This window comes from Delphinus delphis, chromosome 2, assembly GCF_949987515.2.
Source record: "Delphinus delphis chromosome 2, mDelDel1.2, whole genome shotgun sequence".
Classification (NCBI taxonomy): domain Eukaryota; kingdom Metazoa; phylum Chordata; class Mammalia; order Artiodactyla; family Delphinidae; genus Delphinus; species Delphinus delphis.
Window position 1 is genome coordinate 167,750,669 of NC_082684.1, and position 20,776 is coordinate 167,771,444.

General features: G+C 38.4%; 1 protein-coding gene across 1 annotated transcript in view; it reads left to right on the forward strand.

The window, feature by feature from the left end:
* GPR158 (G protein-coupled receptor 158) overlaps positions 1-20,776 on the forward strand; it is a 323,743-nt gene that overhangs the window by 137,947 nt on the left and 165,020 nt on the right. Inside the window, exon 3 of the mRNA XM_060003776.1 lies at positions 14,561-14,663. Within this exon, the coding sequence (XP_059859759.1) occupies positions 14,561-14,663 (103 nt within the window). The remainder of the gene's footprint in view (positions 1-14,560; positions 14,664-20,776) is intronic.

Below are 20,776 nucleotides of genomic sequence, written 5' to 3' on the forward strand. Positions count from 1 at the left end.
GGGGCACGAACCCACGTCCCCTGCATTGGCAGGCGGACTCTCAACCACTGCGCCACCAGGGAAGCCCTGTCCTGCACTTTCGTGCTTCTGTCTGGCATAATTTTCCTTTTGCTTGAAAATTCCTTTAGCATTTCTTTTGTCATAGGTCTGGTGATAAGGTATTTTTTTTTTCAGGTTTTGTTTGACTTGAAATACCTTTATGTATTTCACATTTGAAGGGATATTTTCTCTTGGGAAACAATTCTAGGGTTTTCCCTTCTTTTAGCACTTTAATAATGTCATTCCATTATTTTCTGGTTTCTTTTATTTCTGTTTTGAAGACAGTTGTCAAACTTGTTGCTACTTATTTGTAAGTATGATCTTTTTTTTCCCTCTGGCTATTTTAAGATTTTTGTGTGTGTTTGGCTTTCTAGTTAGACTATGATGTGTGTTTATCCACTTTGGGGTGTATAACGAAATATATTTTATCTGATATTGCTTCTGTCCTCTCCCTTTATGTGACTCTAAGTACAAGTATATTAGATCCCTTTTCTATGATTCGTTATGTCCTTTGTGTTCTTTTGTATATTTCTCTTCAGTTTAGTTTTCAAGCTTCAGACTGGACGTCTTTTGCTCATCTGTCTTCTCCTTCACTTACCCTGTCTTCTCTGGTATCCTATCTTGGTTTTGTTAGTTCTGGAATATTCCAGAATATTTTATTGTTTTTTTAAAAATTAGATTCCAATTTTTCTAAAAGTTGTCCTCCGCTTTCTTGCACATGTTGATTATAGTTATTTAAAAATCTATCAGTAGCTTGAGTATCTGGTCATTTGTCGATCTGTTTATACTGTCTGTTTATTTCTTAGTGTTTGTTAATTTAAGAGTGAATGCCACACATAGTTTTGTTGCAGTGGTTCTGGATGCATTACCTTCTTCCGGAGAGGTTTTCCCTGTCTCTGATAAGTAACTAGATAGAGACAGATCATCTTAATCTAACCAGTACTTGATCTGTCCCACAGCTGGACAGAAATCTATGAAAGTCTCAAACTGCTCCTTATTTACTCTTACTTCTAGGATATAGCACTATGGGGAGCTCACTGAGATGTTTACTAGGGCCCTTCATCCTCAGAAATTCCTGAACTCCAATTTAGGAATTTAACATTGCGATACTACCAAAAACTCAACCCTGTTTCTCTTTAGCATCTGCTTTGCGTCTTTGGTTTTCACCGCAGACAGCTTAAGAATGCAACAACAAATTTTGAGTCTCAGTCTTATTTCTTTGTTATTTCATTCTGTCTGAGATTTTGTCCTTAAGGCTTGAGTATTTTTGAAGTGCTCAAATTGATTTTTTTTTCTCCTCTGGGCTGTAAGATATCCAAAATTTTGCTGGCTTCTCTACTTCTTACCAGTTTCCATTTGTCTGGATTCTCACTCCTTCCTCAATGCCTCATATCATCAAATACTCAGTTTGATACATAAATAAAGAATATAGTATATCTGTGCATTTTTCTTCTTTCTGTGATCTTGGCTTCTCAATTTTGGCTCCATTGGCAGCTTTCTGACGCCTCCTCATAGGTAAGTAGGTAAGTTCAGTCATTTGTTTGTTCCTTCATTTGTTTCTTTCTTCCTTCCTTCCATTTTATCCAGATATTCTAATTGTTTTTGGTGAAAACTTCATCCTGCTATAACATAATGTATCACAGCCAGAAACTAGAGTCAGTTCTTTCCTTCCCTCATTTCAGTAATAGATTGTAACCATTACCTAAGAAGCCCCTGTATTCTCCTCTGTCATCCTATACCCATCTGCCCCCCCAAAAGATAACCATTATCCTGAAATTTATGTTATCACTTCGATTCTTTATCGTTCCATGTATGTATATATGCTTAAATAGTACTTTATAAAAATTTTACATATTTTTGAATTTTATAAAGTTGAAATCATATTATATATTCTTTCATTGATTTCTGTTCTTAGTACAGCAATTTGTATTTTAACAAACAATTGATGCCAGAAAAATGTGTAAAGATGGACTACTCAAAAATATATGTGAAGCCCTTTAGCTGTGAACATGGTAGAGCACCATACAGCAACTTTGATTTTACTTTTCTACCTGTGGGAGGTAAGCTCTTTGAGAACTAGACCATGATTTTGTTCCTCTTTGTTGCTGTAGCAAAGAGCATACAATGGGGCTCAGTAAGCAAGAGCTAAATTAAGTCAATAATGAGAAGAAAGTTCCCATTACTTATGGTCTGTGACCACAGGAAGCACAGGGTGTCAAAGGTGGAACGTAGTGAATTTGTGGTTTAGTGGGGGGCATTATTTTATTTTTTTTAAAGTGTTGAGCATATTAAGAACTTATCTTTATCGAGCGTTTGGGACTTTTTTCTGTAAGAAGGTCTAGAAAAACTGGCTTGCTCACTCAATGAGATACAATCCTAACGTTTTCTTGAGTCAGTTTCAACCTCACGCAAAGCATCTTGCTATGTGTCAGTACTTGTAATGTGTCTGCTCCCATGCTGCTTTGGCACCCTTAGCCCTGTGTTGTGAGAGAGGGCTCCACTGAATATAACAAGAACGTTTCAAAAATTAATAATAGAAAACAGTTTCTTTTTTCATATTAACTATATCATAAAAGAAAACATCCTTCCACCCCCAACCCTGCTCCAGTCCATCAAGCTTTTTAAACCATGTTATCTGGCGGCTAATGAAAAATAGAGACAAAATGTAGTTCTTTTGCTCCGTGGTGAAATACTGCACTATTTGTTATTCATGAGTTCTTGTTTTCCTGGAAGATTGTTTGAGAAATATGTGGGTGATGTGTACCCTATCACTGCCTGGGGGCCTTTTAGATTTCCTCTGTTTCAGTGTTTTCCTTTTGTTTTAATAAACAGCTGATAGTTGTGGAGAAGTCACTGGATGTTAGGATAATTAACCTTTTTTTTTTTTAACATCTTCATTGGGGTATAATTGCTTTACAATGGTGTGTTACTTTCTGCTTTATAACAAAGCGAATCAGTTATACATATACATATGTTCCCATATCTCTTCCCTCTTGCATCTCCTTCCTTCCCACTCTCCCTATCGCACCCCTCTAGGTGGTCACAAAGCACCGAGTTGATCTCCCTGTGCTATGCAGCTGCTTCCCACTAGCCATCTGTTTTACGTTTGGTAGTGTATATATGTCCATGCCACTCTCTCGCTTTGTCACAGCTTACCCTTTCCCCTCCCCATATCCTCAAGTCCATTCTCTAGTACGTCTGTGTCTTTATTCCTCTCTTACCCCTAGGCTCTTCATGACATTTTTTTTTCTTAAATTCCATATATATGTGTTAGCATACGGTATTTGTCTTTCTCTCTCTGACTTACTTCACACTGTATGACAGACTCTAGGTCCGTCCACCTCATTACAAATAGCTCAATTTCGTTTCTTTTTATGGCTGAGTAATATTCCATTGTATATATGTGCCACATCTTCTTTATCCATTCATCCGATGATGGACACTTAGGTTGTTTCCATCTCCTGGATATTGTAAATAGAGCTGCAATAAACATTTTGGTACATGACTCTTTTTGAATTATGGTTTTCTCAGGGTATATGCCCAGTAGTGGGATTGCTGGGTCATATGGTAGTTCTATTTTTAGATTTTAAGGAACCTCCATAGTGTTCTCCATAGTGGCTGTACCAATTCACATTCCACCAGCAGTGCAAGAGTGTTCCCTTTTCTCCACACCCTCTCCAGCATTTATTGTTTCTAGATTTTTTGATGATGGCCATTCTGACTGGTGTGAGATGATATCTCATTGTAGTTTTGATTTGCATTTCTCTGATGATTAATAATGTTGAGCATTCTTTCATGTGTTTGTTGGCAGTCTGTATATCTTCTTTGGAGAAATGTGTATTTAGGTATTCTGCCCATTTTTGGATTGGGTTGTTTGTTTTTTTGTTATTGAGCTGCATGAGCTGCTTGTAAATTTTGGAGGTTAATCCTTTGTCAGTTGCTTCATTTGCAAATATTTTCTACCATTCTGAGGGTTGTCTTTTGGTCTTGTTTATGGTTTCCTTTGCTGTACAAAAGCTTTGAAGTTTCATTAGGTCCCATTTGTTTATTTTTGTTTTTATTTCCATTTCTCTAGGAGGTGGGTCAAAAAGGATCTTGCTGTGATTTATGTCATAGAGTGTTCTGCCTATGTTTTCCTCTAAGAGTTTGATAGTTTCTGGCCTTACATTTAGGTCTTTAATCCATTCTGAGCTTATTTTTGTGTATGGTGTTAGGGAGTGATCTAATCTCATACTTTTACATGTACCTGTCCAGTTTTCCCAGCACCACTTATTGAAGAGGCTGTCCTTTCTCCACTGTACATTCCTGCCTCCTTTATCAAAGATAAGGTGACCATATGTGCGTGGGTTTATCTCTGGGCTTTCTATCCTGTTCCATTGATCTATCTTTCTGTTTTTGTGCCAGTACCATACTGTCTTGATTACTGTAGCTTTGTGGTGTAGTCTGAAGTCAGGGAGCCTGATTCCTCCAGCCCCGTTTTTCGTTCTCAAGATTGCTTTGGCTATTCGGGGTCTTTTGTGTTTCCATACAAATTGTGAAATTTTTTGTTCTAGTTCTGTGAAAAATGCCAGTGGTAGTTTGACAGGGATTGCATTGAATCTGTAGATTGCTTTGGGTAGTAGAGTCATTTTCACAATGTTGATTCTTCCAGTCCAAGAACATGGTATATCTCTCCATCTATCTGTATCATCTTTAATTTCTTTCATCAGTGTCTTATAATTTTCTTCATACACGTCTTTTGTCTCCCTTGGTAGGTTTATTCCTCGTTATTTTATTCTTTTTGTTGCAATGGTAAATGGGAGTGTTTTCTCGATTTCATTTTCAGATTTTTCATCATTAGTGTATAGGAATGCCAGAGATTTCTGTGCATTAATTTTGTATCCGGCAACTTTACCAAATTCATTGATTAGCTCTAGTAGTTTTCTGGTAGCATCTTTAGGATTCTCTGTGTATAGTATCATGTCATCTGCAAAGAGTGACAGCTTTACTTCTTCTTTTCTGATTTGGATTCCTTTTATTTCCTTTTCTTCTCTGATTGCTGTGGCTAAAACTTCCAAAACTATGTTGAATAACAGTGGTGAGAGTGGGCAACCTTGTCTTATTCCTGATCTTAGTGGAAATGCTTTCAGTTTTTCACCATTGAGGACAATGTTGGCTGTGGGTTTGTCATATATGGCCTTTATTATGTTGAGGAAAGTTTCCTCTATGCCTACTTTCTGCAGGGTTTTTATCATAAATTGGTGTTGAATTTTGTCAAAAAGCTTTCTCTGCATCTATTGAGATGATCATATGTTTTTTCTCCTTCAGTTTGTTAATATGGTGTATCACATTGATTGATTTGCATATATTGAAGAATCCTTGCATTCCTGGAATAAAGCCCACTTGATCATGGTGTATGATCCTCTTAATGTGCTGTTGGATTCTGTTTGCTAGTATTTTGTTGAGGATTTTTGCATCTATGATCATCAGTGATATTGGCCTGTAGTTTTCTTTCTTTGTGACATCCTTGTCTGGTTTTGGTATCAGGGTGATGGTGGCCTCGTAGAATGAGTTTGGGAGTGTTCCTCCCTCTGCTATATTCTGGAAGAGTTTGAAAAGGATAGGTGTTAGCTCTTCTCTAAATGTTTGATAGAATTCGCCTGTGAAGCCAGCTGGTCCTGGGCTTTTGTTTGTTGGAGGATTTTTAATCACAGTTTCAACTTCAGTGCTTGTGATTGATCTGTTCATATATTCTATTTCTTCCTGGTTCAATCTCAGAAAGTTGTGCTTTTCTCAGAATTTGTCCATTTCTTCCAGGTTGTCCATTTTATTGGCATATAGTTGCTTGTAGTAATCCCTCATGATCTTTTGTATTTCTGCAGTGTCAGTTGTTACTTCTCCTTTTTCATTTCTAATTCTATTGATTTGAGTCTTCTCCCGGTTTTTCTTGATGAGGCTGGCTAATGGTTTATCAATTTTGTTTATCTTCTCAAAGAACCAGCTTTTAGTTTTATTGATCTTTGCTGTCGTTTCCTTCATTTCTTTTTCATTTATTTCTCATCTGATCTTTATGATTTCTTTCCTTCTGCTAACTTTGGGGTTTTTTTGTTCTTCTTTCTCTAATTGCCTTAGGTGCAAGGTTAGGTTGTTTATTCGAGATGTTTCCTGTTTCTTAAGGTACGATTGTATTGCTATAAACTTCCCTCTTAGAAATGCTTTTCCTGCATCCTATAGGTTTTGGGTCATCGTGTCTCCATTGTCATTTGTTTCTAGGTATTTTTTGATTTCGTCTTTGATTTTTTCAGTGATCACTTTGTTATTAAGTAGTGTATTGTTTAGCCTCCATGTGTTTGTATTTTTTACAGATCTTTTCCTGTAATTGATATCTAGTCTCATAGCATTGTGGTCGGAAAAGATACTTGATACAATTTCAATTTTCTTAAATTTACCAAGGCTTGATTTGTGATCCAAGATATGATCTATCCTGGAGAATGTTCCATGAGCACTTGAAAACAATGTGTGTTCTCTTGTTTTTGGATGGAATGTCCTATAAATATCAATTAAGTCCATCTTGTTTAATATATCATTTAAAGCTTGTGTTTCCTTATTTATTTTCATTTTGGATGATCTGTCCATTGGTGAAAGTGGGGTGTTAAAGTCCCCTACTATGAATGTGTTACTGTCGATTTCCCCTTTTATGGCTGTTAGTATTTGCCTTATGTATTGAGGTGCTCCTATGTTGGGTGCATAAATATTTACAATTGTTATATCTTCTTCTTGGATTGATCCCTTGATCATTATGTAGTGTCCTTCTTTGTCTCTTCTAATAGTCTTTATTTTAAAGTCTATTTAGTCTGATATGAGAATTGCTACTCTGGCTTTCTTTTGCTTTCTGTTTTCATGGAATATCTTTTTCCATTCCTTCACTTTCAGTCTGTATGTGTCTCTAGGTCTGAAGTGGGTCTCTCGTAGACAGCATATATATGGGTCTTGTTTTTGTATCCATTCAGCCAATCTGTGTCTTTTGGTGGGAGCATTTAATCCATTTACATTTAAGGTAATTATCGATATGTTTGTTCCTATTCCCGTTTTCTTAATTGTTTTGGGTTTGTTATTGTAGGTCTTTTCCTTCTCTTGTGTTTCTTGCCTAGAGAAGATCCTTTAGCATTTGTTTTAAAGCTGGTTTGGTGGTGCTGAACTCTCTCAGCTTTTGCTTGTCTGTAAAGGTTTTAATTTCTCCATCAAATCTGAATGAGATCCTTGCTGGGTAGAGTAATCTTGGTTGTAGGTTTTTCTCCTTCATCACTTTATATATGTCCTGCCAGTCCCTTCTGGCTTGCAGAGTTTCTGCTGAAACATCAGCTGTTAACCTTATGGGGATTCCCTTGTGTGTTATTTTTCCCTTGCTGCTTTTAATATGTTTTCTTTGTATTTAATTTTTGACAGTTTGATTAATATGTGTTTTGGCGTGTTTCTCCTTGGATTTATCCTGTATGGGACTCTCTGTGCTTCCTGGACTTGATTAACTATTTCCTTTCCCATTTTAGGGAAGTTTTCAACTATAATCTCTTCAAATATTTTCTCAGTCCCTTTCTTTTTCTCTTCTTCTTCTGGAACCCCTTTAATTCGAATGTTGGTGCATTTAATGTTGTCCCAGAGGTCTCTGAGACTGTCCTCAATTCTTTTCCTTCTTTTTTCTTTAATCTGCTCTGCAGTAGTTATTTCCACTATTTTATCTTCCAGGTCACTTATCCGTTCTTCTGCTTCAGTTATTCTGCTATTGATCCCTTCTAGAGTATTTTTAATTTCATTTATTGTGTTGTTCATTGTTGCTTGTTTCATCTTTAGTTCTTCTAGGTCCTTGTTAAATGTTTCTTGCATTTTCTCTATTCTATTTCCAAGATTTTGGATCATCTTTACTATCATAATTCTGAATTCTTTTTCAGGTAGACTGCCTATTTTCTCTTCCTTTGTTAGGTCTGGTGGCTTTTTATCTTGCTCCTTCATCTGTGGTGTGTTTTTCTGTCTTCTCATTTTGCTTATCTTACTGTGTTTGGGATCTCCTTTTTGCAGGCTGCAGGTTCGTAGTTCCCGTTGTTTTTGGTGTCTGTCCCCCGTGGCTAAATTTGGTTCAGTAGGTTGTGTAGGCTTCCTGGTGGAGGGGACTAGTGCCTGTGTTCTGGTGGATGAGGCTGGATCTTGTCTTTCTGGTAGGCCGGTCCACATCTGGTGGTGTGTTTTGGGGTGTCTGTGGACTTATTATGATTTTAGGCAGCCTCCTTGCTAATGGGTGGGGTTATGTTCCTGTCTTGCTCGTTGTTTTGCATAGGGTGTCCAGCACTGTAGCTTGCTGGTCGTTAAGTGAAGCTGGGTGCTGGTGTTGAGATGGAGATCTCTGGGAGATTTTCGCCGTTTGATATTACGTGGAGCTGGGAGGTCTCTTGTGGACCACTGCCCTGAAGTTGGCTCTCCCACCTCAGAGGCACAGCACTGACTCCTGGCTGCAGCACCAAGAGCCTTTCATCCACACGGCTCTTGTTCTCAAGTACCTCCTTGCTGCTGAAAGCTCTATAGTCCTTTTAATGTGATGTTGAATATGGTTTGCTGGTATTTTGTTGAAGATTTTCACAACAATGTTAATCAGGATTATTGGTCTGCAGTTTTCTTTTCTTGTAGTATCTTTGTCTGGCTTTGATATCAGGGTAATTCTGGGCTCATAAAATGAGTTAGGAACTGTTCTCTCTCAATTTTTGGAGGAGTTTGAGGAATACTGATATTAATTCTTTTTTAAATGTTTGTCCATTGAGGCCATCTGGCCCTGGGCTTTTCTCTGTTAGGAGGTTTTTGATTACTGATTCAGTCTACCGGCTAGTTATAGGTTTGTACGTAATTTTTGTTTCTTCATGACCCAGACTTGGTCGGTTGTATACTTCTAGCAATCTGTCCATATTTCTCTAATCTCTTAAGCAACATCTCTTCCCATTTGGATCTGGATTACTCCTAGGGACCTACCTTTGATTGTAGGCTCTCAAGATCTCTCCTTAGGAAGTCTCTGCTGGTGGCTTCGTAAGTTTCATCAAAGAAGGCATCCAATCTTTTGGGCACCTACCTCACTCACAAGGGTGCCTTAACTCTTAATATGAAGAGCTTAATTTTTATCAAAGGGTCTCATGGAAGAGCTACCCTTATGGAAGAAGAAGTGCTGCTTTTTCCATTTCCACCCTTTTGGACTTCTATGAAGATAAAGTAGAAAGATTTAGATTTGAGTATATAAAATAAAGATCTTTAATATCTAAAATGAGCATCTTAATGTTATGGTAAAATTTTGAAGATTTTTTTCTCCTGAATCTAGTGAGGATCTATGTTTATATTCTAAATCCCTAAGGAGAAAAAAATATAAAAAGCAGTTACTGAGTCCAATTACAGTAAACATAGGTTGAGTAGTCACCATACTTATGGAGATTAAAAGAGAAATTAGCTAAACTAGTACACGAATTGCCTCATGTTGAAAATGTGTAAGTTTGGCTGGGAGGTGGCCAAATTGGAGTAGCTACAGAATGGTGGTGGTGGATGGAACACGAAAGTATGGTAAGATCACTTTTACACTCCAAGACAAGTGTGTGTAAGCAACAGCACATTCGGTTCCACACAGAGTGTGTGTAGCGGAATGATATTCTTTTTTTTGTTTTTTCTCCACTGTAACAGATGATATTCTTTTATTGAATTTAACTGGTTGAACATTTTAAAATTTTTCTTTAAGGGTATAAGATAATTTAAGATGAACAAAGAGTTTGAGGTAACTAATAATTCATATTGCAGTGTTTCCCATAATAAAATTAGGAAGCATTTTGTTTTTAAGTTCAGGGGACTTTATATTTGGTGATGTTTATCTAATCAACTAATTATCTAATCAATATTTATTGATGTTTATCTAATCAATAGATTTTTTAAAAAACTTCATTTTCTTTCAGCTCTATCGTTAGCTTATATTAAAGAGATACCCTTATTCCAATAAACTTTCAGATCTGCCTTAAACATTTAAAATTCTCAACTGAGTCACTGTTGCAGTGCCGAGTCACATTACCAGGGAATTAGTGCTGATTAAATGAATAGCATTAACCTTCAAATTCCAGTGAAGCAGAATATTTAAACTGCACTGCTATTCTTAGTATCTAAGACTTAGTTTGCTTGGATATATCTTGGCTGGGTGAATGTTTAATAAATGTAACTCACAAGAAATTCCATGTTATGCACTTAGTGTCACAATCTAGTTAATTAAATAATGGTACCTCACTGAATTGCACTTCTCAGTGTCCTTTGCTTCTTCCTTCTGCCTAACCTTTTTGCCTTGGAGTGTCCTGAGTCTCATCCCTTTGGATCTATTAACTTCACTGCCTACAGGCACTCCCTTAATGATCTAGTCTTATCTGATCTCATGGCTTCGTCTATCGTCTTTATGCAAATGAATCCCAAATTATAGAGCCCAGACATCTCTCCCAAACTCCATACTACTTTATCAGACTACTTTTTTTTTTTTTTTTTTTTGAGGTACCTGGGCCTCTCACTGTTGTGGCCTCTCCCGTCGCGGAGCACAGGCTCCGGATGTGCAGGCTCAGCGGCCATGGCTCACGGGCCCAGCCCCTCCGTGGAATGTGGGATCTTCCCGGACCAGGGCACGAACCCGCGTCCCGTGCATCGGCAGGCGGACTCTCAACCACTGCGCCACCAGGGAAGCCCCAGACTACTTATTTGATATCAGGAATTAAATTTCAAATAGACACTTCACACTTAACATTTGCAAAACTGAACTTGTGTTCTCTTCTCCAAATCAACTCCACCTGCAGCCTTTCCCAGATCCTTGATGGCAACTCCATTCTTAAGGTTGCTCAGGCCAAAAACCTGGGAGTCATCCTTTATTCTTCTCTTCCTCTTATACCCTGTATTTCAGCTATTAGGACATCTTGGTAGTTCTGCTTTCTTCAAAGTGTTCCTGAATCTAATTGAATGATTGTTCTTACAAGTTAAAAAAAATAAGTCTCAGTGAAGTTAAGAGAACAGCCCCAAATTCATATTAACTAGTAAGTCAGAATTCAGGCATATGTTTTCTGACTGACCACAAACAATATGATCTCTTATAATAGTGCTTCTCCAAAGTAAGTGTTACAATTGCCTTTTTATTTATACAATTCGGAAATAGGATCTGACCCACTATATCACTAGACCTTTATAAGTAGGATGTGTTATTTCATTTAAGTCCTGGAGGAATTCTCTACACACACAATAGTTCTTTCATAACTACTTGCCAACCCAGTTGAATTGACTGGTACTTATCTGTCCTTGTATTTTGCTCTGGGTCAAGAACTGTGTTTTCAATTGCAAGACATAATTGGATATGAGTGTGTTGGGTGAAAAAAAAAAAGGGTATTAATGAAATAAAATATTCAAGGTCTTTTAGAGAGCTCTTTTTCATAGATTTTCGTGCTATAACCTATGAATTTAGAGCATGTATTAGCTCTTGCTACCTTACATATAAATACTTTATTGTTTGCTGGAATTTTCATGATATGCAATTTTGATCTTATTACTAATCATTAAAGCTTAGATTGAGGGATTATTATTTAGATAATTTAGTATTTTCTCTCAAGGGCCTCTGTCAGAGGGTCACTATTTGTAACTTTCAGATTCACTAAATTCTCAGCTCCTCTAATAGGTTATAATGGCAAAAAGGTAAAGTGTTGGGATCTTGGTAGAGAGCTATCAAAAAAGACATTTCAGTGTTGATCAAATTCTTGAAACACCCTTTTTACTGATAAACTGTATTGTAATGGAAGTTATTCCATCCTTATGTAATTGAATGTAGCAGAAATGAAGTATGTATGGTACTGGCACAAAAACAGAAATATAGACCAATGGAACAGGATAGAAAGCCCAGAGGTAAACCCACACACATATCTTTGATAAAGGAGGCAACAATATACAGTGGAGAAAAGAGAGCCTCTTCAATAAGTGGTGCTGGGAAAACTGGACAGCTACATGTAAAAGAATGAATGAAATTCAAACACTCCCTAACACCAGACACAAAAATAAACTCAAAATGGATTAAAGGCCTAAATGTAAGTCTAGACACTCTAAAACTCTTAGAGGAAAACATAGGCAGGACACTCTGACATAAATCACAGCAAGATCCTTTTTGACCCACCTCCTAGAGAAACGGAAATAAAAACAAAAATAAACAAATGGGACCTAATGAAACTTCAAAGCTTTTGTACAGCAAAGGAAACCATAAATAAGGCGAAAAGACAACCCTCAGAATGGGAGAAAATATTTGCAAATGAAGCAACTGACAAAGGATTAACCTCCAAGATTTACAAGCAGCTCATACAACTCAATATCAAAAAAACAAAAAACCCAATCCAAAAATGTGCAGAAGACCTAAATAGACATTTCTCCAGAGAAGATCTACAGATTGCCAATAAACACATGAAAGGATGCTCAACATCACTAATCATTAGAGAAATGCAAATCAAAACTACAGTGAGGTATCACCTCACACCAGTCAGAATGGCCATCATCAAAAAATCTACAAACAAGGCTTCCCTCGTGGCCCAGTGGTTGAGAGTCCACCTGCCGGTGCAGGGGACACGGGTTCGTGCCCTGGTCCGGGAAGATCCCACATGCCGCGGAGCGGCTGGGCCTGTGAGCCATGGCTGCTGAGCCTGCGCGTCCGGAGCCTGTGCTCTGCAATGGGAGAGGCCACAACAGTGAGAGGCCTGCGTACCACAAAATAAATAAATAAATAAAGGGCTTCCCTGGTGGCACAGTGGTTGAGAGTCCGCCTGCCGGTGCAGGGGACACGGGTTCGTGCCCTGGTCTGGGAAGATCCCGCATGCCGCGGAGCGGCTGGGCCCGTGAGCCATGGCCACTGAGCATCCGGAGCCTGTGCTCCACAATGGGAAAGGCCACAACAGTGAGAGGCCCGCGTACCGCAAAAAAAAAAAATTAAAAAATCTACAAACAGTAAATGCTGGAGAGGGTGTGGAGAAAAGGGAACCCTCTTGCACTGTTGGTGAGAATGTAAGTTGATACAGCCACTCTGGAGAACAGTATGGAGGTTCCCTAAAAAACTGAAAATATTACTACAGTATGACCCAGCACTTGAGTCAATTGAGAAAACCATAATTCAAAAAGAGTCATGTGTTCATCGCAGCAGTATTTACAATAGCCAGGACATGGAAACAACCTAAGTGTCCATCGACAGATGAGTGGATAAAGAAGATGTGGCACATGTATACAATGGAATATTACTCAGCCATTAAAAGAAACGAAATTGAGTTATTTGTAGTGAGGTGGATGGACCTCGAGTCTGTTATACAGAGTGAAGTAGGTCAGAAAGAGAAAAGCAAATACCGTGTGCTAACATATATATATGGAATCTAAAAAAAAAAAAGGTTCTGAAGAACCTAGGAGTAGGACAGGAATAAACACGCAGGCGTAGGGAATGGACTTGAGGATATGGGGAGGGGGAAGGGTAAGCTGGAACAAAGTGAGAGAGTGGCATGGACTTATAAATACTACCACATGTAAAATAGATAGCTAGTGGGAAGCAGCCGCATAGCATGGGGAGGTCAGCTCGGTGCTTTGTGACCACCTAGAGTGGTGGGATAGGGAGAGTGGGAGGGAGATGCAAGAGGGAGGAGATATGGGGATATTTGTATATGTATAGCTGATTCACTTTGTTATAAAGCAGAAACTAACACACCATTGTAAAGCAATTATACTCCAATAAAGATGTTAAAAAAAAAAAGAAATGAAGTATGTTAAACAGTTTTGCTAGGGTTCAGTGATATTCTTGAAAGATGCCAATATTAAGCTTTTGGGATGTCCATCATGTCTATTGGTGTGATATATTTGGAAAGCCAATCATTACTTTTCTTCATGTTTATGTACATGTAGAATATTTATCTATGAAACAGATTTTAGGTAAAGAGCACTTCAGATCATTAATTTATCTTTTTATCCTCTTCTGAATTACACTTTAAAGTTTACTTGTTTTGTTATTCCATCAATTTGTATTTTTTAATCCGAGGATGAAATTTGATGAATATTTAATTCTTAAAGGCAATTTCCACATCTTAAATTCTATGTAGCTGTCTGTCCATCTACCTACCTACCTTTACTTTGGTGGAAATATTTCGCATGGAATCACTTTTAAAAATATTCTTATAGACTTAAGAAATATCTCTTAAGGCAATAAGATGATATGTGAGGCATTAAAAAAAACTGTCTATAATTACTTCCTAAGGCAACTGAATGAGTTAAAGATGTATGGCAACTGCAGCTGTAATGGCATATATTTAGAAAGAAAACTACTTTAAAAAAATGTCTGTTGGCAAACAAACCTAAAATAAAGTTCAAAAATGAGATATTTTATTTCTGGAAAATGTGGTATCTCTGTTACCACTTGCGATGATGGATATCTGTGAGTCTTTATACTGTGAAGTAAACTATGATCAACGGTACTGCTGTCTTTTCTTTCTCATAGTGTATGCCGATTAAGGGCCTAGGATTCGTGCTTGGAGCCTATCAGTGCATTTGCAAAGCAGGATTCTATCATCCTCGAGTCTTCTCAGTGAACAGCTTTCAGAGTAAGTGCCCTTTGCTTCTGTGCATATATGTGAATACACATAATATCTATCATAATTAATTATTTAGATTTTCTTTTAACCTTGTTGGAGTCAGATGATTAAATCCCCACTGGTTTGGTATTCTTTCATCACTTAAGGAGTTTTTGCTTTAGTTTGTCATCTAATCCTCTGGAGTACCACCAAAAAATGTGGGGTTTTTTTTAGGTATATTTTTGTTTTCAATACATTTTAAATGCCTGGAAATACTGTAGCTACTCAGTGAGACCAGTTGGGATTCAGTTATTGAGAGGTGTTGCTGCAGAAAATTCCTAAAGCTAATTTTGCTAGTTTGCTTATTTTATTTATGTTTTAATTTGTTTGTATGTTAGGTCTCTATGCTGCATGAGGAAGTGCCACAGAGTTAACACCTTAAGGCAACACAATCATATTATCACACAGTTTCAACTGATTAGCTTTTCAGTCAGGGGTTAGCTGGTTCCTCTGCACAGGGTCTCACGGAGCCAAAGTCAAGGGGTCGTCTGCGATGTGATCTGATCTGAGGCTCAGGGACTTCTTTCAAGTTCATTCAGGTCATTGACAGAATTAGGTTCCTTTCAGCTGTACGTGTGAGGTCCCCATTTTATTGCTAGCCACCAACCTGGGCTTACTCTCAGCTCCTAGAAGTCTCCTCAAGGCCTACTCATGTGACCCTTACTTTTCAAGGCCACCAAGAAAATCTCCCCGGTCTGTTCAGATGGAGTCTTATATAATATAATCATTATATCAGTCATGGAAATGACTATCCCATCACTTTTCCATGTAATGTCACTTAATCAAAGGAAAGCCTATCTCCTCATACTTACAGGTCCACCATCATTCAAGGGGAGGTGATTATACAGGAGATATACAGGCATACCTCATTTTATCTTCCTTTGCTTCGTTACGCATCAAAGATACTGTGCTTTTTTACAAATTAAAGGTTTGTGGCAACCCTGTATTGTCAGATGATGATTAGCACTTTTTTCTGAATAAAGCATTTTTAAATTAAGGTCTGTATATTGGTTTTTTAGACATAGTGATATTGTACACTTAATAGACTACAGAATGCTGTAAGCATGACTTTTACATGCAGTGGGTAACCAAAAAAATTCATGTGACTTGCTTTATTGCGATTTCACTTTATTGCAGTGGTCTGAAACCAAACCCACAATATCTCTGAGGTATGCAGGTATTGCAGAATCAAAACTTGCTCACCTGGTTGTTTTAATCTTACTCCAGAAAATGTCAAAGTTACTATTTGAATATTGATTTTTTTTTACTCTACCTCTAGAGAGTGCAGTGTTGCCACGTTGGCTTGTAGCCAGCTATTGGGTATAACAAGAAGGAATGTAGTGGAGAAAGGAGGTACAGGGTTTGGGGTTGCCAAAACTGAGGTACAGGTATCATTTAGGTAGTCATCCATAAATCTTTGTCAGCCTTATTATCGGTCTGTATAGGAATTTGCATCTCTACTGGGCGTAGTTCAAAGTATACAGTGAAATTGAGACCTGAGTGTCTTCCTCTGGGAAACTTGGTAGACATTTATGGATTTTTTTCTTCTTTTTTTCTTGGAAAGCACTGTTCTTCATCTTGAGACAGTTTACACTTGACTTCTAGGTTCTGGAAGTGAGTAACATTTTGCTCTCTCCTCAGTCATATAATTCACAGGGTTCAGCCCTTGTTCTGAGTAATAGTTGTTGTAGGCCTCCAAGATGGCCTCCAAGATTCTGCTCCCACATGTGCTGTACAGATCTCCTCCCCTTAAGTATGGGTGGCATCTGTGAATACAACGAGGTACTCACTCCCTTGCTAGGCTATGTTATGTAGCAAAGGTGATGGTATAGTTGCTCAAGTGATTATATTGCATTAAATGAATCCTTCCCATAGTAGCAGACTGGAGAGAGATTCTAGTGCCAGCTTTGAAGAAATAAATTAGCTTGTTGTGAGAGGGCCACGTGGCTAGGACCTGAGGGTGGCCCCTAAGAGCTAAGGCAGCCAGCAAGAAAACAGGAACCTCAGTTGTATAAATGCAAAGATCTATAGGTTCTTCCAACAGTGTGAATACATTTGGAAGCTCCAGATGAGAATATAGCCTAGCCAAAACTTTGGTTTTAGTCTAGTGAGACCCTGAGCAGAGAGCCCAGCTTCACTGTGCCAGACCTCTGATCAACAGAAACTGGGACGTAATGATAGGTGTTTTCAGCCCTAGGTTTCCAATAAGTTATTACACAGCAATAGAAAACTAATACAATAGCAATAACGGTAACATATTTTCAGCATGGATATGATTGTGTGTGTGTGTGTGTGTGTGTGTGTGTACAAGATCGTGGCAATAGCCCAGCGACTTTGGCATTCTTCACATTTATGGTCCAGACATAACATATGATTCAACACTGAAGGATTAAGGGAATAGGTTTTAGCTTATGTTCTGTGAAGGTATTTTGTATCTGGTTTACCCACATTTGTTCTCAGCTCCCACTATGTGACTGAAATAAAACATTTAAATATTGTAGAACTAGAGAATGACTATGCCATTTGCTTATAACACCACCAGGAGAAACTAGTTAACCTTTAACAACTTATCTTTATTTAATTTGCATACTCCTACTTTCCTCCTTATTTTAAAAGCCAGTGCTTTTCACTGGACCTACTTCTCTAAGAAGGGGCCGCTTCTCTGCATAAGGCTAATAACTCGTGTGTTGTACACACAGCAGCTGTGGAAAGGAGGCCACAGTTTTCAGAAAGATGAGCTATATTTGGGCATACCTGTGATTCAGCTTTGACCTCAGCACATACTTAGCTAGAACTGGCCTGCCTCAATGACAGAAGAGAAAGCTAGCTGCATGTTATAATTTGAAGTCAGTAAAGTGCTCTTTGACCAAAAATGTCTTTCCTGATGGCCTTGTCAGGTTGCATGAAAATCTAACAGTATTCATTCCTTGTCCTAAGGACCAGGAGTTACAGCTCAGTAGGGTATTCTACCAAGGGCTAGCCAAACATTTTAAAAAAATTTTGGTTTACTATTAGAATTATACTACATACCTCTGTTTTAATGTGTTAAGTTTTTAATCATAGTAGCCAGGCAATTCATATGGGTAGTCGTTTTCATATATTCTTGAGGTGGTTTCTGTGAAGTAAGGAATGACTACATGTATCCCTTGGGCCAAAGGTAAAGAAAGCATCGAAGACCCAATAAATGAGGTAATGTATGCAAAACAGCTAGCATAGTACATGGCACATAATAAGTGTTCATAGATATAGTTAAATAAGTGAATAAGCAAACACATATATAAACACACATCAGTGATACATGTACAGAGAGACTCCTTAAGTGCCATTGGTATTTAGCACTTTGTCTCACATGTTTTATTATATTAGGATAACCAATTTTTTAAACTAGAATTCTTAGAGAATGAATTCTACATAGATCAGAAGGAAGATGGGACAGCAAAAGTCTGTAACAACCAGTGCTGCATTGAGAAGGACAATACAAAGAAGACTTGGGAGTTAAAGGCAACAGGAGGAAATCAGTTGCTTGATAGGGAAAGTGGGATATAGAAAACAGAAAGGGATGCTTCTCAAAGGTAAAATTTACTTATCTATAGCTGTGAATCTAGAAAAAGACCTGAAATTCCCACATATAGTCTTGTATCCCATTTGGAGAGAGGAGCTAAGATGTGGTGTTGATCTCTTAGAGAAAATGTCAGTGTGACTGTTAAAAATCCTGTTAAAATATGAAGTGATTTAAAAATCTTTATTTAGACCTAGGCCCACAGTAAACAGAGAGCTTGTAAAGAACAACAAAGATACGTTCAGATGACTTGATTTAAAACTGTGCTGACAGCCCAGAGACTGTGTTCCTGGCATCTCTTTAGATTGGTGGTCATAGGAGAGCTAATAGGATCTGACATCTGGATAGCAGCAGGATTTCAGAATCGCCAAGTACTGATGTGTAACTGTCTCTTCAAATCCAGGTTGTTCACTTCCAGGCTGTTGAAATACAAGCTTATGACAAGCTCATCTTCCTTAAATCCATCTGTCACAGTTTGAACTCTGTCTTCAGTACAATCTCCTTTCTCTTTCATGGGACACATTACCAGCCTCTCAGTCTTACCTCTCTTGCCTTTTGGATCGACTTCAGCTCACATGCATTTCCAGATAAACTCATCTAACAAATGACCCACATCTAAAAATGACAATCCCTGCTTTGCCAACTCTGTTGATGGTGGGGAAAAAATGCCCCCCCGGGCTTCCCTGGTGGCGCAGTGGTTGAGGGTACGCCTGCCGATGCAGGGGGCGCGGGTTCGTGCCCCGGTCTGGGAGGATCCCGCGTGCCGCGGAGCAGCTGGGCCTGTGGGCCGTGGCCGCTGGGCCTGCGCGTCCGGAGCCTGTGCTCCACGGCACGAGAGGCCACAACAGTGAGAGGCCCGCGTACCGCAAAAAATATATATATTAAAAAAAAAAATTTAAAAAAAAAGGCCCCCCAAAAGCAGAGATTTAAACAATGTGTAGTCTCAGAAGAAAGAAATGGAAAACTCTTTGAAAGCAGGTACAGTATAGGGATGCTGAGCTCCAAGCAAACTGCTCAGCAAGGCTAACCTGTCTCTGGGATGCACATCTTTGTGTTGCACTTGGGTCTCACACTCCCCATTCCTCTTCTGTTTCATGACCGGAGAGCTGGAGATATTTGGCTTTTTGCAGACTAAGTCCAGTCTCTAGTCTAATCCCCAACTTGGAATGGATTAAAAGAGCTTCAATATCATATTCTCATAATCAACATCATTACTTTTGCTCTTGGTCTTACTTAAGCCTTGTGACCTGGTTCTAATCACTTCAGTTGTAGTAGCAAAATTCTCCATCTAACTGCCTGGGCCTATACTTTGTCTGTCATTTGCCTAATTTTCAGTTTTTACATCTTCTTTCATTAGTCCTGTTTATAGGGATTGGAGTCCAGGCACTAAATGTCTGGCAGATAGGGTTATTTGCCAGTGGAAGAGTTCCCAGTGCCGCCAATCTTCTTGGACTATTGACTATCTCATTTACCTCGTTTGTCTTTAACTAGTTCTTTTCAGTTATTGGAACACTCCATACCATGTTGGATTTCCCTGGTTGCCGATCTCAGAGCTGTATTTCTACCATAGTTTAATATAATAATTAAGAGCATAGTCTTTGGAATAAGTCTAATTTAGGTTTGAATCCTGGCTCCATTACTTACTTGCACTGTGCTAAATTATTTAACTAACCTAAACTTCAATTATGCCATACATAAAATTGGGATAACACCATCTGCTTTATAGAATAAATAAGGATTCAATGATGTAATGAATATAAAGTTCTAATCATAGTAATTGGCACGTATTAAATGCTCAAAAATATTGTTACTTTTATGGTAACTATTGGAAAGCTTGTATTTATTCTGCTTACCCCTTTCCTCAGATATTCTGCCCATTTTCATCCCTTCCGTCTAGTATTTGCTCCACTTCCCAGCTGAGGAACACATTTTCAAGTCCCAGAGTTTTTCAGCTTTATCCTTAAAATGGGCCTCGCTATGAGATGTAATAGTCCACTCAAAGGCTTCCTTCTCCCCTACCAGCTGAAATTTTACTTTGTTAGATTTTCCCTTAGGTATTTCATTCTTTTTATTTGTTTACATTATTAGACTGCTAATTAGAGATTCACTTGTGTTAACAATCAGCTTCCCCCAAGTATTAAAAAACCTCTGGCAGGGGAATTGGACTGTCAATTATTCATACATTAGCTCATTGTAGTAAGCGGAACAGTGCCCCCTAAACCCCAAAAGATGTGCATGTTCCAATTTTCACAACCTGTGAAAATGGTACTTCACATGGCAAGAAGGGACTTCTCAGATGTGATTAAATGACAAACATTGAGATGGGGAGATTATCCTGGATTCTCCAGGTGGGTCCAGCCTAATCACATGAGTCCTGAAAAGCAGAGAACCATTCCCAGTGGTAGTTAGAGATAGATGTAAGGACACAAGGAGGGACGCTTGAGAAATGCTACATCACTGTCTTTGAAGATGGAGGAAGGGGTCCACAAGCCAAGGAATGGAGGTGGCCTCAAGAAGCTGGAAA